This window comes from Heliangelus exortis, chromosome 4 (genome assembly GCF_036169615.1).
Source record: "Heliangelus exortis chromosome 4, bHelExo1.hap1, whole genome shotgun sequence".
NCBI classification, from domain to species: Eukaryota; Metazoa; Chordata; class Aves; order Apodiformes; family Trochilidae; genus Heliangelus; species Heliangelus exortis.
Genome location: NC_092425.1, coordinates 4,916,372 through 4,934,819, shown reverse-complemented (window position 1 = coordinate 4,934,819; position 18,448 = coordinate 4,916,372). Strand labels below are relative to the sequence as shown.

Sequence of the window (18,448 nt, the reverse complement as noted above, 5' to 3'; positions counted from 1 at the left end):
CATCTGGAAGAGGAATTATTGACACTGAGCAAGACACGGTTCGCCCTTCCATAATCAATTGTAGTGGCAGTGATCTTTTAGCCAGCGTCAGTCCTCCCAACACCTGCAACTGTATCTGCAGAAACGATCGTGGGCCAGTGTGGTGGCCATTCTTGGGCTGCCACCACTGTGACATCTGCGCCAGTATCTAGCAAAGCTGTTAAAGTAATTGACTGATCTCTAAATTGCAAAACAACCTGTTTTCTTGGTCGCTGCTTTAAGTCCACAGTCACTAATATCATTTTGCCAGTGGATCCAAAGCTTCCCTTGCCACGTTGTGAACCTGTAATAGCTGGCCCCTGAGCCAGGCGGGGTGATGGGATCAGTTGAGAATGCGAGTCCCAGCAGGTATATGTAGAGGGGGGTACAGCGTCTGAACCATAATGTATATTTCTCCTTTATAATCCGCATCAATCAGTCCCACTGCGACGTTTAGTCCCACCATGGTTGCAGACGAACGGCCAATGAGCAAAGCTCCAACAGCTTGTCCCCCTATTGCGATGGGCCCTTTAATTCCTGTTGGAATTCGTTGGGGCTTGGTGTCAATCAGGGTATAGTCTATTGAGGTTGCCAAGTCCAACCTGAGACTCCCACTGGTTGCTGGGCGCAAGGCTGTTGCGGCTGGCTGTAGGGTGGCTGGCTGTAGGGTAGCTGGGTGCAGGGCTGCTGCACTTGTACTGGAAAAACACTGGGGTTGGGGGCCGCTACTTGTGTCACTGCGCGGGGTCCCTTCGCGCTGGTCTTCCCGTTTCCCGACTTTTTTCAGCATGCTGCGGAGTCATGAGTATCGTTGTGGCAATATTGGCACCACACAGTTCCAAGGGGACATTCTTTCCGGATGTGACCCATATTTCCACAGCGAAAACATTTAATTTGTGATTGTCCTTTCTTCTGAGGCCACTTAATTGACACTTGCAAGGGTGCAAAGGCAGCTAAAACCTGATTTTGAGATGCTACAGCCTGTTCCTTCATGCTCTGGCTCAGCTCCTTAACTGCATTTACTAACATAGCTTGTGGTCCACTCGGCACCTGAGACATTCACTCTAACAATTCCTCTATAGTCCAATTCCCAGGCAATGTAATAATAACATAACGAGCTGTGACATTGCCATTTTGAATTGCACATTCCTTTAATGTAGTCCCGTGCAAATGCTCTGGAACTACGGCTGCTTGAATTGTATTCGCCACCCTATCTATAAATGACCCAAACGGCTCGTCTCGCCCCTGCTTGCTTCCCATATAAGAGGGAGTTCCCCTGGGAGCTTTTATTTTGGTAAGTGCTCGTCTGGCCAAATGCATGGATTCCCTTAATTTATCTGGCCCCAGCATAGCTTGAGCTTCTATTCGCATAAAAGCACCTAGACCAAGTAATTCTTCAAGGGTTACCCCATATAGTGGAACACCTGGTTGTCTGATTGCCGCCACTGATTCTTGACAAACAGTATGCCAATGAGCATTAAACAACAACTGTTGATGTTGGGTAAGAATAAGGCGCATCACACTTTTAATGTCAGATGGCAAAAGAATATTTCCACCCCAAATATAACATTTGTCGAGTTGGCTCACCCTGAATGCCTGATTCACTAACAGTAGCACGCAATTGAGATCATAGTTTCCAATCCAAGGTAGTAATATCAGCAGTCAGACCTCCAGGAGTCGGAGTATACACTACCAGGAAAGCTTCCAGCAATGAATTGGGAGCCTCCTGTTCGCCTTCTGCTAGCGCCTGATCAGCAATTTCTTTCCACATCTTAGGTCTTTCAAATATAAACTGTTCCATTTCATCTTTCTCTTTCGGGACTTTCACCTTATTTTCTACCCAAAATGATTTCTCCCAGGGTGAACCCGATTCAGTTTTGGGAGTAGGAGATGAAGGAGAGGGCGCAGAGGGCGAACAGGAGGAGGGAGCTATTTTGCCATCAATATTAGTAGTTGAAATACAGAAATAATACAAACAATACGGAAAATACAGAAATCTGTATTAGTGGCTGGCGGCATTGGATAAGGGGAACTTGTTTCTGCTTTATTTACAGCCCCCACAGCTCCAAGGCGTGCCGCAGCAGCTTGTGCTGCTTTTTGTTCCACCTGGTGCTGTTTCAGTGCATTTATAACTGTTCTCCATGGTTTTCCCAGCTTTTTAGTAACCTTATCATCCTCCAAACTAGCATTCCATAACTTATCACCAAATGTGCACCACTCCGTGCAACACTCACTCCGATGAGGTCCCTGTTGAGGCGCCATTTGTTGCAGCAAGGGAAGACTCGGACACTCAAATATGAGTTATCAGCAAGCTTCGATTTATTGATTATAACACACTATATTTATGCAGTTCTTTAATAAGCTAATACATATTCTGTAATCTAACTATTCTATTGGATAATACTTTAATAGGTCAGCTCCACCTTTGATTTCTGGTTTCTCACGTCTTTATCTTGCATATTCAGCTAACCACAAGCATCCTATTGTTGTATAATGGCTACAGTCAAGGATATAGTGCCCATACAAAGGGATAGTTAGCAATATTCATGCAACATCAGCAGATCAGACTAGCTGAGTTTGATGTTTCCCAAGAACTTCTTCAGCCATCTGCAACATGTCTACGTGGCCCTTGTCACGTAACCAATCCTCCACACAGCTTAATATCCTAATAATTTTATTCACCAAGGAATACGTATAAACAACTTGCAGAATCAGCCTAGGGAAAGAAAAAGTGCTGATGGGAACAAGATGTCTATTCTTTTTTTGTCTTTGCACGCCTGCCACATCTACAGCAAAACAAGCAGCACTTGACAAGAAGGAACACAGCAATGGCTGTACAGGTGAACAAGAATGCCAGAACATCCAGGCAGTGGTACTGGTACCAGGTGAGATTGTGAGCAGCTGGTCTCAAGTGCTTTGCTCCTTTGTGACGCATGACAAATTCAATCCAGAAGACTGCTCTGTCCAGAGGTTTAAGTGGCTGGTCGTGGTGTATCTTGGATAATTTCAAAACATTTTCCTTATAGCTGGGAAAACAAGAAGAAACCAAGGAGTTTTGTCACTGATTCCATTCAGCACCTGGCAGTCCTTCTGAGGAGGATAGGTAGCCCTGCTTTTACTTTCATCAATGTTCTTTAAATATATTTGAAAGTGGCTGAATTTACTGCTACTTGCAAAGAACTGGGTTATAAACAGAAAGCCAATCTTCTGCCAAGAAATGTTATTCAAAGTTACTTCAGAGACTCCTTCCAAAAACGTGGCAACGAGGAAATATTTGCAGCATTTTCTGTTCCAGAATATCAGAGTGTGCTGGTTTGGGCTGGGATAGAGTTGATTTTTTTTTTTTTCATAGTAGCTAGTATGGGGCTATGTTTGGGATTTGGAAATAATGTTGGTAACACAGGAATGTTTTCATTGTAGCTGAGCAGTGCTTACACAGCATCAAGACCTTTTCTGCTCCTTATATTGCTCCTCCCAGTGAGTAGGCTGGAGGTGCCCAAGAAGCTGAGAGAGCTGACTAAAGGGACATGTGGATAAATAACTCAGCAGTAAAACCAAAGGGAAAGTTGGCAGGGGGGCACTTGCAGGGTCCAGGTCTTTGGATCCCTGATTGTCATCCAGGTTGTTCCAGTTCAGCTCCAACATGGCTCATTTCCTCACACTGAACAGCTCCATATATGTTGGTCCATTTTCTTTGGGAATTTGCAGGTTCTGACTTGAAGGGGTACCAGTCCTTCACATTTGAGAAGAGTTGTTGCCAAAGGCAGGAAAGCTACCAGGCTTCCTTACCCTCTATATCCTGACTGACAGGAACAATAACATAAGGATCTTGGTAATATAACTCTCACCCAGAGCTTCCAGAGGATTTCTACTATCAGAGAACGAGGAGAGGGTGAGCAGAAAACTGTCTCAGGAGCTGGTCTGGGCTTACTTTCCTAAAAGGGATCATAAAATCCAATATAAGGAAAATAAAATCACTGATTTCTCCTTTCTGAGAAATACCAGTTCTCAGAAACTAAAGGTGTTTTCCAGGTGAAACCCAAACTCCAGCTACTTATTACTTCTCGTCCCCAGAAGAGCCAGCAGAATTTCTCATATCAGCAGCCCAAGATTTTAATAACCTCATTCTACTGTAAGGCAAGAAAAAAAAAAAACTCACGTGGAATTGTAAATTACTTCATTCAGTGCATCAACCAGGTCCTGGGTCTTCAGTGTGCTGAAATCCAACTCAACTGCAGCTCCCTTTGCCCTCATGTGAGCAAGGTTGTCATGCTGGTCTGCAAATATGGGAATCCCAACCATTGGGATCCCATGGTAGATAGCTTCATAGATCCCATTGGTCCCACCGTGAGTAATAAAGGCCTTTGCCAAGGGATGGCCTGGAAAAGGGAAGGAGAAGCACATGGAAGAACAGCTGTGGTATTCAGTGGGATGAGCACTGCAAACTACTTGGGCAAATGCACTGCTAGAGAACAGCCCTGACCTCTGGGTCAGCATCAGAGCTTGGACATTCAGCTTTCACACATTCATACTTATTTTAATGCAATGTGTCAACATGTTCCTCCAGACAACCCCAGAGTTATTTCAGTTTTTACCCCTCCTGCTGCTTTACAGTTGTATTTTTTTACATGTCCCCACATTACAACATCCCCTTTCTGCAGCCTTGCTTAGGTCAGGCATTTTTAAGCATGGACCTTGGAGATTAACTGCAGAAGCCCAATCCAGCTCCAGAGTACATGGCTGCTTGATATTTTCTTCTGCTGCAAGGCTCCTTAGCCCTTCTAGAAAATTGCCACCAAGCTTGGTAAGACAGAAGCTTTTGCTTTAGAGATCCATCTTATAGTTAAGCTCAAATTGATGCCTTCTTGAGCCACTGCTCGCTATGCCCTTCATCGCCTGGCTGTATTTTCCATGGTTCTCCTATAATCTCCTATACATGACTGACCTTAAAGTCAAAAGCAAACCAAGAAGAAAAAAAAAAGAATCCAAGAGGAAATCTCTGCTACTTAAGCTGTGAAACTAATTGAGCAACAAGTGTTACATGGTTCTTTTGCCTGATATTTTAGTGGAAAAATTCAAAAAGAAGTCATTTTTTGAAAGGGCACAATACATCCCAGATAGAATCATCTCACCAAGTAGGTCATTTTGGGGTATCCAGTCGTAAATCCTGGTGTTGGAGCCCAGAGCTTCTGGTTTTTTTCCTTTGTACCTCCAGAAGACCTTGAACAAATGAGGAATAAGATAAACATTGTGCATGTGACATGCCATTCTGTATTATTACATTAAATGTAGGCCTTTATCTCATCCCTGTGTACCTTTTCCCAGTAATTCAGTTAGATTGGGCTCCCCTTTGGCTCTTTCATTAGTTATTATGTGCTTACTATAAAAATTGCATGGAGTGCAATTTATATTTTGACCTATGGACACACTTCTCTGTCATTCAGTTTAGAGAAGGGGAAATGCCAGAATTCCCCAAGAGATGACTCAGCCTGACTCTGCAGAGCCCAGCTTCATGGCTGTGGCACATCCAGCAGAGATGGATGTAGTGAGAGCCACAAGTCACCAGGTGTCGCTGATAATGAACTGGGAGCTTAGGCCCAGCTGTGCCCAATAATTAGGGCCTGCCCAGCCGGAAATGGGCGGGGCTGAAGGGCAAAATAAAAGGCATGCTCCCAGAAGCAGAGTCGGAAGACAAGAGATGAAGATGCCTGAGGAGAGGGATGGCAAGAGATCTCTGGAGAAGAGCCGAGTTCCCCCAGAGAAAGGCTTGCCGCAACAACTGTTGGAGAATGCGGGCAACAATAGCAGCCGTGAATGCTGAGGTAATATAAGAAGCTCTACACGACCACGTTCGTTGCGGGAAGCTCTTCAAAGCCTGGCTTAAATGCGGAAGGCGATATAAAGAGCTTCGAAATACGCAACCACGTCAGATGGAGCTACTACGGTGGTGCGGGACGCTCTATAAAGAGCTCCAAAAACGCAACCACGGGAAAAGCTCCACAAGGCCAGGCTTAAATGCTGTAGGCGGCATGTAGAGCTCGGAATAGAAGCCCAGCACGGCAAGATACAACAGCCCGGAATGGCGAGCCAGGCAGGAGAGAAGAGTGAGGCGCAAAAGGCGCAGCGAGTTGGCGCGCGGAACTCAAACCCAAGGAATGCTGAAGCTGAAGCGGAGCTCTGAGTGCGCATCAAGTCAGTGCGGTCCTGAAACGGAGTCTCCCAGGGACACGCGATAGTGCAGTCCTGAAACGGAGCCTCCCAGGGACACGCGACGCGGTCCTGAAACGGAGCCCCCAGGGACACGCGACGCGGTCCTGAAACGGGGCCCTAGGGACACGCGATAAGACTGGTGCGCTGAATGCTCGGAGAAGCCTCTGCATGGCCAGGCATTCCGAGGTGGTGAGTACCAGCGAAAACTGAGCTGGTATTTTAAGACCTCATCTCCTGCTAACAGAGGCTAAAGAGCCCGAATTTTCCCTCCTCAAAAAATAGGCGAAAAAATGTTGAAAAATAATGAAATGTTTAAATGAAATGTTAAATTATTGAAAATGAAATGTTAAAAATGTTGAAAAATAATGAAATGTTTAAATGAAATGTTAAATTATTGAAAATGAAATGTTAAAAATGTTGAAAAATAATGAAATGTTTAAATGAAATGTTCAATTATTAATATTGTGAATTAATTGTAAATTATTGAAAAAATAAGTCTATTTTTCAACAAACAACAAAAAGGGGGGAAATGTAGTGAGAGCCACAAGTCACCAGGTGTCGCTGATAATGAACTGGGAGCTTAGGCCCAGCTGTGCCCAATAATTAGGGCCTGCCCAGCCGGAAATGGGCGGGGCTGAAGGGCAAAATAAAAGGCATGCTCCCAGAAGCAGAGGCGGAAGACAAGAGATGAAGACGCCTGAGGAGAGGGATGGCAAGAGATCTCCGGAGAAGAGCTGAGTCCCCCAGAGAAAGGCTCGCCGCAACAGATGGAGATAAATTCCATGTAACAGGCCTGCCAAAAGCAAAAGGAATGCCAAAAAAAAAAAAACCAAGTTAAGTTGGTTTAGACCTGAAAGGAAATTCACCTTTTGTGGAAGCTGGCTGAGGGCTTTGGCAATCATGTTGCTTTTTTCATCACTTAGGTTGTAGACCATTGACCCAAGAGAGAATACCACAATGCCATGTTTCCCTGAGCTCTGAACAAATTCTTCCATTTCCTAGGGGACACAAAAAACATACCAGGAGTTATTACACACTGCAGATTACACAGATTTCTGTGAACAAAGAGCACGACCATTTTAGCTTAGCAGAGAGATGATGGTGGTGTATGAGCACCTCTGCTGACAGAAGGGCATTACAAAGACAGACCTGGCCCTGTGCAAAATGGGCAGTTTCTCCCCAAGAAGGAGCAGGACACAGACAGGTGACAAAAATTTTATCTTTTTGAAAGCAAGTCAAGCAGTCAGAACACCTCTCTTTGAACGAGAATTGAACAAATTCAATTCTCAGAGAGGTAACACCCTTCTCTAACACCGTTCCTAGCATAGTGAGTCACAGTTCTGGATTTTCCTGGAATAAGTACTTTGCATTTCCCCTGCAGGAAGGGACAATGCTGGAAACTGATGGGGATTTGCAGCATCCTGATGAGAGATTCACTGAGTCGCTGCTGTCCCTTGTTAGTCATCTGGGTCTTTACTTCTTGCAATACAGCACCTGTTGCCAAACAAATTTTCTACAAATCAGACCCTGTCCCTTTCTTTTTAGTTAGTGTCATGTGAAATGGAGTAGTAGTATCCAAAAGAGAAGAGTTGTCAATGTCCCCCAGCTCATCCCCTGCTATAGGGGAGTGGGAAGAGGGTTCAAATGTTTCTTTTAGGGGACAACTTGCACTGAAAATACCTCCTCTAAGGCTCCTACAGGAGTAATAATCTAGACCAGAGCTTGGTCGTGTTGCCTACATCAGTAGCTGGGAATTTCAAATTCCACCTAAATATTGCCACTCACATACAGGTTAGAATTGCTGAGTATTTTATTTCATTTAGGATGTCTTGAGCTAAGCAACAATAGAAAAATTTTTTATCATTCATCTTTTTCTGCAAGTCCTGACTCCATTTTGTCTAAAGAATTTGTCTCTTTGCAGTGCCTTTTTGTGTGAGGAATTTCAGTACTGTAAGGCTGTATCTTAGAATTCTACCTTACACTTACCTACTCTGAGGTAGCACCTATTTTTCCTAAAACAAGCAGTGTATTCCTTCCTGCTGGCCTCAGCTATCCTCTTTTAAGACAGCAGGCTGTAAATACAGCTCTCAGGCTGTAAACCCTGCACAGTTACAGACCAATTGCTAACCAACTCCATGCTGTTCTCCTGCAGCAGAGCATCCTCCTTAAGAATAAGCTTTCTGTGGACATGGCTGGCATGGATAATCAAGGAGAGAAACATTTTCTGTTCTGCTGGACAAACGACCATCCTGTGGCAGAACGAGGTTGGGATACAGAATCACAGAATCACAGAATCATTTGGGTTGGAAAGGACCTCTGAGATCATCAAGTCCAACCCTTGATCCACTCCCCCCATGGTTCCCAGACCATGGCACTGAGTGCCACATTCAGTCTCTTCTTAAAAACCTCCAGAGGTGGAGAATCCACCCCCTCCCTGGGCAGCCCATTCCAATGTCTGATCACCCTCTCTGGAAAGAATTTCTTCCTAATATCCAACCTCAACCTCCCCTGGCAGAGCTTAAGCCCATGTCTTGTCTTACTGACAGCTGCTACAACCAACCTGGCTCCAACCTCCTTTCAGGGAGTTGTAGAGAGTGATGAGGTCTCCCCTGAGCCTCCTCTTCTCCAGACTGAACAACAGCCTAAACTATACCTTTGGTAAGGGCTTTGCAGGTTTGCAGTGAAGTCCTCCAACGAATTCAAAGTTGGGCAGGAAAGGGCGTGGAAATTCAAAATCCCAGTATGTTCTGATTAACCAAATCTCTGCTTTCCCCATTGTCTCACACAGGGTTGTGGGCCTTCCTATGGGCAAGGTACAAGAGATTTACAACACACGCAGGCACAGTCTTCTTTGAAGGTTTTGAAATAAGAGCCTTACCTTTGTCTTCTGGCACTCCCAGTCGTGTATTCTATCAGATCATGCAATAAGTGAAAACATGGACAAACCCAGATTTAGTTCTTGCCCTGTCCTGTGTTCAGCCTTGGCAGGCTGCCATGAACAAGGCAATGTGATCTTCAAAGGGATTTTGAGACTCAAGGATTAGTTTAGAGCAGTACAAGAATAAGTAGGATGCCTTTAGTTTCTGTGATACAGAAGTGCAGTTTTTTCCTCTGCTGAAAGACTTCATTACCTGTGCTTGTGTCCTGGTTTGAGCCAAGACAGAAATAATTTCATTTTTACTCTCTTTTAAGTAACTACACTTTCTGAAATCAACAGTATATTTTTCAGTCAGTGCCTGCTTCTAGGACTGATTACACTCAGTGTTTATAGCTATTGCTGGAGAATGATATGCAGAGTTGATATGGCTGTACCCACCTTTTACTGTAGTCAAGTACTACTTTACACTAATAGTAAAGTAATACTTGACTACAGTAAAAGGTGGGTACAGCCATCCCTAGTTCTCTTGGAGACCTGGTCAGCTCCTTCTGACACAAACTGGGAAAATTTGGCCAAATCCATAGAAGCTTTGAATCTAATTTTATGCAAAATCCAACTATAGGAAAAAATCCCATGGGTAAAACTGTTTTTTAGCTTCCCATTTGAAAAAATATATATTTTCAGGTACAAAGTATAAGTTGTTTTGCAGTATTTTCCCCTCCAAGTGGAGCTGAGGAGCAAAGGTTTTAGAAGTGTTGATAAATGACTCTACAAAGACAGCTTAATGCAAGCACGAATGAAAAAAAAAAGCATCAGTATAAAAATGATCAGTATAAAATATAAGCATATTCTTATACTACTTGACCAGTGTTACAATTTACACCAGTCATTTTTTCATCTTATGCAAAGAACAATGAATCATTTACAAAGTTACTAGAGTGAAAATTAAGCCTGCAAAGGCATAATTAAATCTTATGTAGTATTTAAAAAAAAAATATTCAGTCTAGGAAAAAGGGACTTATTTGCAGAGCACAGAGGCATTCTTGGGAAATGCAGGAAGAGATTGGAGGGCAGCAGAATAGGTGCCCTTGTTCTTGCTGTTCACTTGTTATCTGCCTAAACATATTCTGTACAAGATTCAAAATCCATTGGACTATAAAATATCTCAGTTAGACCTTGAATAAGGCCTGAGTTGTATTTGCTTGGGAGAAAAAATTTCAGCAGCTCACCCCCAGCATCATCACTGACAGGAATGAGAACTATGTGCTCTGAAGATCCTCCAGAAGAACTCAAGTAAACCTGCACTGCTGTCTGCACCAGACCTAAAAGGGAAATCACAGCCTCCATATGACCAGAGCAGGGTTAACTACCTCTCCTGACCTTTGAGAAAGAGTATTTTTGAGACAACAGCACTGAGCTCCCAAGACATTCAGAACACACAACCTGTGCAAGAGGAGAAACCGCTCAATGGCGGCTGAAGGCTCAACCTTACCTAAGACATCACTATAGTACCCATCCAACTCATCTCGCCAGAACTTCAGGAAAAATAAATCCGAATACAAGTAAAATAGAAAGTTCTGCAGTCTTTCGCCAAAGGACATCTGGTCTGTCAGCCCCCTGGTGCTAGCAGGCACGTAAGAAGGTGGGGATGGGAGCCCACCACACAGCCGCTCTACCGTGTTCCCGTTAGAGAAGCGGAAGCTGTAGACAAAAGGGATTGCCAGGATTTCTGCTACCAGCTCCCCACCTACAGACAGGGGATCAGCAATCAGAACATCAAACTTGGCCTGCTGCAGCTTTTCTATCAGCTGAGGATTCATCACCAAGGTGTCACAGGTCTGTTTTGACAATTTGGTAAAGCACTTCAGGTCCTCTATCATCTTCCACATGATGTCCCAGGGGTAGGCAGTAGAGATCTCATTTATCCAGAAATTGAGGAAATTCTCCATCATATCATCCAGGGTCTTCTCAGTAAAGGGAACTTCCAGTACCTCAAAAGTGAAGGGGGAGGATTTGTCTGTATAGTTGATGAGCAGATTGCTTGAAGGCACCAGCACAGACACTTCATGACCCCGGAGAACAAGCTCTTCCAGCAGCACTTTCACATTGATCCAGTGACTTGCATCTGTGGGCCAGACCACCACCTTCCCACAGAAGCCAGTGCTCCAGCAGCATGCACAGGCCCAGAGGAGCCAGGGGAACCTTGGCCCCATCATTGCAGCAGCCAAAGTACAATCGTGTTCTGACTGAGCTGGGAGCAGTTTGCTGCTCCGGTGTGCAAACATTTCAGAGCCAGCCAATAAAAGGGAGATGCACTCAGTGCCAGTTTGGCAAGGTGAAACCTCAGAACACCAAACATGACTCATGGGAGGACTGGGCAAGAAGCAAATCCTGTTCTGGAGTCTCCTCTGTCTGAAAGTGAGAGCAGCTCCTGTTTCTGTCTACCACAAAGTGCATTTTGCACGTGAGGACCAGAAGCCCTTTCCCTCTGTTGTAGTTCAGTCTTGATAGGCAAATAAGTGCCACAGAGCCTCTCACACCCCCACAGAAATAGGGGAAAAGGAAGAGCAAAAGTTAGAAAACTCATAGCTTGAGATAGAGAAAGCTTAGCAAACAAAAGTCAAAAAAATAAACCGAAGAAAAACAGGTAATGGAAAAAGAAGAATTGCTCACCACCAGCCAAGCACTGAGCAGCAGCAGCCCTGGCAAGCTCCCCTTCACCCCCCTCCCTACTGCAGCTTTTCTGGCTGAATAGAGCATCACATGGTGTGAAATATCCCTCAGCTGGGTTCCCTCTCAGCTCATCACCAGCCTGCTTGCTGGGAGGAGCAGTGTAAGAAGCAGAAAAGGCTTTGATGCTGTGTCAGCACTGCTCAGCTCTAAGGAAGGAAGACATCCCTATGTTATCAATGCTGTTTTCAGCACAAATTCAAAATATAGCCCCATGCAAGATACTATGAAGAAAAATAACATGATTCCAACCAAAATCAGTATACCCTCATACCAAATTTTCAAGGTGAAGATACCCATTCCTGTTCCAAGCAGGACCTCAGGCTAGGGAAAGCACATGAACAGCCCATGGGACAATTGACAGCTACAAGATGAACCTCACTCACTTGACTACAGCCTAGAGCTGCTTCTTTGCCCTGAAAGAACCAATCTACCTGTAAAGCTGGTTACATCTTTTTATCTTCTCATTTACTAGCTGCAAAATTCCCTGCAGTGATTCACAACGAGTCCAGAGGATGCTCTGATTCTGTCTTCTCACCACATGACCTCCCCTCACTAGACTGACAGTGGAGCAAGCAGTCTTTCATTAATTCTTCAACCTCATCACCTGAAAAAGCTTTGACAGCTCTAGGAAAGGAGCTACAACAGTAAGAGCCCTGACGAAGATTTTCCAAGGAGAAAGAGCAGGAGCTCCCTGCAGGAGCTGGGACATCACCCCATTTCTGTGAGGTGTTTGCCCCTTCCTTTCACACCCCCTTCAGGACTGGACACACTCCAGATCAAAGCACACCACAGTCAGGGCAGAGAACAGCTAAGCTAACAAAACAGATATTGCACCCAGAGCCTTAAATGCTAAACCTCACATTTAACAACAAAAAGGCAGCATCAGATCTGAGCAGCTCTGGGGCTTACACAAGAGGAGATCAGCAAGCCATGCTTCTGCCAGCACAAGATTTTCTAGTTTCTGTCAAACATGAAAAGCAACTCAAGTCAACACAGAGATAGGTACAGTAATAGTAGGATATCTTCATAACTTAGCTCTCTTAGCAGTATCATAGCCTGCTAGTGAAATACAAGCTGAAACACTTAAGAGTCTCATATTGAAATAATATCTATTTTATCTGTCCACCAGCAATGCCTGTGTGTTTGCCCTGTTTCCTTTTAAGCATTACAATAATCACTTAGAGGGAAGATGTGGAAATAATTATGCAACTATTATTTTAAAAAGAAAAAAAGCTATAAATAAGTAGCATATCTTCTAAATTTCTTTCAGACACTTTCAGATAAATGAACAGCCCTGTCTCTGCTTTGGAGGCTTTTATGAGTGTAAAATGGGGCTCAGCTACTCTCCCAAGTCTTTAAAAGACCAGAGGAGGCCATTATCTCTAATTTTGAGATAAGCTTGCAGCAAGAAGGGACCATGGGGAAAAGGTAGTATTTTTGTAAAGCTTTCCAAATCCGTTTTTTATTTCTACATCAGCAACTTTAATTCAGTACTAGTGTTTGGTTAGTAGATAGTGTTATTTTGCTGTTCCTAGTGTTTGTAATGATTCATCTGTGAATATGACTAATGAGCTGTGTAATAAGTGGAATACCCTGGAAGTATCAGTACAGATTCAGCTGTACAAGTGTTGCAGGTAAGGATTAACAGGTAATGTTTGTACTTGTCTGGGTTGTTTGACTTGACACGGGAACTTTGGAAGAAGGAGGGTGAGTTCAGGGCTGTCTTGCTCCTAATTTGTGTCACAGCCTCTAATTTTTTTACCCTTGTGTGTACAGCAGATACAATTTCTGGAAATAAGAGCATCCTTACCAAAACCACCACTGTAGTATTGACCCCAGCTTCCCCAGAGGAGGCAATGATATCCTGCAGGATGTACGAGAAGATGTTTTTTAGCTTTCCCCAGAAGGAAATCCTATCTGTTAGGATGCTTAGGGTGGCTGGTACCTAGGAAGGAGGTGCTGGGAGTGCCCCACAGAGCCTCTCCAGTGTGTTGCCCATGGAGAAGCAGATGTTGCACACCCAGCTTCTCAGCAAAGAGCTCCCCACAGGGTGACAGTGGGTCTGCCAAAAGGACATTGAAGGTAGATGCTCCCAGTCTCTCCAGCAGTGCCTGATTCTTCAAGACTTCATCACAAATGATTCTGGTTACAGTCTTCAGCTGCTACACCAGTTGAGATGCCTTGTAAAACCTTTCCCAGAGAGGGAAAAGCCACTCTCTCCTGGTAAAACCAGAAATAGAAAGCTTCTTGCAGAAAGCTAGCAATCTCAGTTTTGGTAAATGGCACCTTGACCACCTCAAACTGGAAGGGTGAGGGCTGTGTGGACTTGAGGATGGGGAAGCACTCAGGCAGCAGCCCTGGACCACAAGCTCCTGGAGTATGTAGCCCATGTTCAGCCAGTGGCCAGACCAATACCTTGCCCCCAGACACCCAGCCCAGCAGAGCCAGCACCCACAGCACTGGCACCTCCTTCCCTGCCACAGCCCACCCTCTGTGGCAGTGTCCTTGTGGCCATCTGTCACCAGGAGCAGCAGAAGCTCTCCCATGCTGGTTTGGGCATGCAGGACTCTGCCTTTCTCCAGAGGGCAGGGAACCAAGGAGTGAAATCCCATCCTGGAGAATGGCCTGTTTTCCTGGGGAAAAAAAAATAAAAAATGCCTGGGACCAGCTGTCACTACCTAGTGGTAAATACCTTGCTGGAGCTGAAAGATGTGCTGCCTCTGCAGGCAGGGCTGTCAGCCCTGGGGAGCTCAGCCCTGTGAGGATTGAGTCCTGCAGTTCATCTTCCTGCCTGTCTGACTGCAGTCTCTGTGTTACTTGTTTGGTGGGATGGGTGACTTTTTAATTCTTCTGGCTCTTTGAAGCATAGCTGGGGATGCAGAGATCATGTTTCCCCACTGTGTGGGCACCCATTATTAAACCACTGAATATCCTTTTACCACTTGAGGTGGTCATACAGGCTGCAGCTAAAAAGTTGCATCTTAATGTGGATGAAACTGCACAGCAAGTGAGTCCAGCATCAGACTAAAGGTATCCTCATGGGATCTTGCCTTTTCCAGAGCATACACAAGAGGGCAGAGCTGGTAGATGATGCTGTGATCTCCTCCTGCCTGCCGCTAGGTGCCTATTATGCACTCCAAGTTAAACCAGAAAATCTATTGAGCAGTTTTATTTACGGTCACACAGCTGATGTGCAATTAAGAAATAATATCTGTCCTCTTCACTGTGCTAAAAATTATCATTACTGGGCTTCTGCCCAGCTCTGATACACAATGTTTCCTAATGTTGTTGTGCAAGGCTTTTGGTACTGCTTCTGTGTTGCCTAGAATATACTTTCCAGGAGGAAAAAGGAGGGTGATGGAAGCACTTGGGCTGTGAGAAGCCCAAGCTGAGATATCTCATCTGCTGTGCACACCACAACAATTTGGTGTATTTGTGGAGTCTTGCAGCATGCAGATATTTGCAGGCAATTGAGCCCTGCAATATTTGCAGGTACTCTTTCTCATTAACTCAGTGTGAGGTTAATAAAAAAGGGATGTCCATCACGTGTGATTAATACTTAAAAAAAACGTGCTTTTCTACATATTCACTCAAAATGGCCCAGAAAAAAAGCCTGCAGAGGGAGACTGGTTGCTTTCACTGCTTGCCCGGGGATAGAGGGTATGTTTGAAATAAAAGGTGTTTTGTGCAGAGAGCATTGGTTTTATATGACCAGTGATGTAAGTGAAGTTTCTTTTACAAAGCCACAATGCATTTCAGTATTGCTACTGAGTGTGGCAGGGCTGGCTCAGAATTTACTAGCTCTTTCTCATTGTGGAACTCAGGATTAGGAAAACATCTTTGGTCCTTGCTCTTTCCTGTGCAAGCAGTTATCAGAGGGGAAAATGTGTGAGCTGAGATCCCTTGCTGAGGGCCCTGTGTGACAGGGAAGTTGTTTCAACATCCACATTAAAAATAATTTTGTCAAAAAAACACAAATCAGTCCAGTGGGATGAGCAGTGATCCCTGTCTGAATGCAATGGCAAACCTGATAGAGGAGTGGGTGCAAGTGATGGACCCTGCTGGGTTATTCTCTTTTCCACAAAGGGCATAATGACAAACTTCTTGGTGATTTGTGTGACCCTGCAAGGTCATGAGGCAGGATGCTGTGTAATGAGAAGTAAAAAAAAAGTAGCAGAAAGCTTACCTAAGATCTTGCTGTAGTAGATATCCCATTCTCCCCAGTAGCTCTGGAAAACGTAGTCTTGCAGGTGGTAGGAGATGATGTTTTTTATCCTCTCACTGAAGGACATGCAGTCAGAGAGCTCGGACAGGGCTGCAGGTGCATAGGATGGTGGGGCTGGGATTTTGCCACAGTGCCTCTCCACCGTGGAAGCTGGGGAGAAGCGTAGGGAGAAGAGGAATGGGATGGACAACTTGAGAGCCAGGAGGTCCCCACAGGGAGTCACTGGGTCTGAGAGCAGCAGGTCATAGCTAGAGCTCTGCAGGTGGGACATCAGCTCTTGGTTGGTCAGCACAGCATCACACATGAGCCTGTTCATCTGGTGCCAGTTTTGGGAGAGTTTTCCCAGCTCCTTGTAAAACTGCCAGAAAGTCCAAGTGGTCGGCCTGTTATTCACCCACAGTGTCACCACACCCTCAATCAGGTTCTCAATGGTGTCTTTCTTGAAGGGCACGTTATAGACCTCAAACTGCTCCACAGCCTCAGCCCTGGGTTTGATGAAGAGGGAAGCATTGGGTACCAGGACAGTAACACTGTGCCCACGGTGGATGAGTCCCTCTAGAACAATCTTCACATTCAGCCAGTGACTGCCTTCTGTTACCAACACCTTCCCACAGAACACAGGTCCTAGAAGAGCAACGTGGAAAAGGAACAGCTGGAGGTATTTCTTAGAGCTGGGGGGTTTTATGGCCATGGCAGAGTTAAAGGCCAGGTAGCTTGGTTTTCTTTCCAGTTGCAAGTGCTGCACCTCTCTGTGATGTTTGATGGTACTTTTGGCAAAAATAAGTTTGCTGTTGCAAGGCCGGGACCCTTAAAACCCGTGTTTTGTCTCAGGTCTGGGAAAATAAAAAAAAAAGGATGTTTGGTGATTCACTTTGCCCTATTAGCTTCCCCCTGAGAGAACTCCTTTCCCTGATTAGCAAGGCTGGAAGCAATCCCTGCTGCTGTCAAAGGTCTGCCTTCAAGCTATTCCCTTTGCACAAGAAGAATTTAATCCTTTCATCTTTTTGCCACAGCTGTGTTATCTGTATACTATAATATTTCCAACTGCTACCAGACAACTCTTCATGCAATGGGCTCATTGCAACTGGCAGGGCCACGATGGGATCAACCTGGTGGTGTTGTGGGCTCACTTCAGGTGTCCAAACATGGATCTGGGGCCCTCCTATAGCCTAAAAATTCTTCTCAAAGCAAAACCCACATGTGGAGATGTCTGTCACTTGGAAAGTCAGCACCTGAATGTAGGGCACTATGGAAGGAGATCTTAACCACCAGGGACCAAAATAACAACAAAACCCTATGCATATTCTCTATCCACCACAATTTGGGGAGCAAAGGCTTTTCAGCAAAGAACTCTTACCTGTCAGGGGCTTCTGAGGTCTGTAAGCATCTTGCCCTAAGTTGCAAGGGGCAATTTGCTGCCTGGGTTGGCTTCTCAGCTGCTCACCTCCTCTGTACCTGGGCTGCTCTGGTGAGGTTGGGTATCAGGGAGAAGGAGCTTAAATTAAGTTACACTCTGACCTGGGCACTTCAAAAGGAGGAAGTAATACAATATGGAATGGTCCCAACAAGGCATGTATTCTGGGATTATTCATTGTTTTGTTATGCTCCCAGTAATTTAATAGGCAAGATGGTCTTCCTCATGCTAAGGGATATTGTAATGTTACTGCAGAGCCAGCATCTCACAAGGGCTTTGCATCTTGTAGCACAGATATATGGTGCCTGCTAAAAAGTTTTTTCGCTTCCTTTGGGATCCCTGACAAAACAAATTTGTTTGTTAAGTTATAGTCTTGTTTATAAACTATCCAAAGGAACAAAGAGAAAATCTTGTGGTTAGTTTGCAGGTTTTCTCAAAAGTTGGTATGCTACCTGTGCTGGGTATGTGGGCCATGATTCTGGATATCTAGGAAAGCTTTTAATGACTTGAAAATAGAGGAATCTAGAGATTCATCTCTGTTTTTTTAAATATTGTCCATGCTATTAATCTCATTTATTCTAAGCCCTCAGAGTTCAGGGTAATTATAGTGTAGTGACATAAGGCAACCAGGTGCCAATAATTGCCAGGTAGTGGGTTTGACCTCGTGTTAAGCCCACCTGTGCCTAATTAGGGCAGGCCTCTACTGCGCATGAGCAGGATTAGGGGGCCAATAAAGGCTCACGCCTGGGGTAGCCAGTCGCTGGTTTAGCCACCTTTTTACTGCTTCTGAGGGCACTGTGCTAACCTGATTGCGGCACTGGAGCTTTGTCTCAGCACCGCACTAACTCGGTTGCCACTAGAGCTCTTCTCCAGTAGGGTGAGGCTCGAACCCGCGGCCCCAGCGTTGCTCGGGTTTGCTGTATGAGCGCGCTAGCCGGCTGCGCCACTCAGGTGTGAGCCTTCATTGGCC

General features: G+C 45.0%; 1 protein-coding gene across 3 annotated transcripts; it reads right to left on the bottom strand.

The window, feature by feature from the left end:
- Positions 1-2,677: 2,677 nt before the first annotated feature.
- Positions 2,678-17,500, bottom strand: LOC139795747 (UDP-glucuronosyltransferase 2A2-like). Of its 3 annotated transcripts, XM_071742728.1 has the most exons (8): positions 17,416-17,497; positions 16,026-16,890; positions 10,599-11,231; positions 8,882-9,030; positions 7,095-7,226; positions 5,151-5,238; positions 4,178-4,397; positions 2,678-3,044 (listed from the first exon to the last, which is right to left on the bottom strand). In XM_071742728.1, exons 2-8 carry the CDS (start codon positions 16,753-16,755, stop codon positions 2,771-2,773), a joined length of 2,226 nt encoding a protein of 741 aa, XP_071598829.1. In that variant the 5' UTR covers positions 16,756-16,890; positions 17,416-17,497; the 3' UTR covers positions 2,678-2,770. The 3 variants fall into 3 exon arrangements, with proteins under 3 accessions (XP_071598829.1, XP_071598827.1, XP_071598828.1); XM_071742726.1 differs by lacking the exon at positions 10,599-11,231 and having other exon boundaries at positions 17,416-17,500; XM_071742727.1 differs by lacking the exons at positions 2,678-3,044; positions 16,026-16,890; positions 17,416-17,497 and adding an exon at positions 3,087-3,953 and having other exon boundaries at positions 10,599-11,394.
- Between the last annotated feature and the right edge of the window lie 948 nt (positions 17,501-18,448).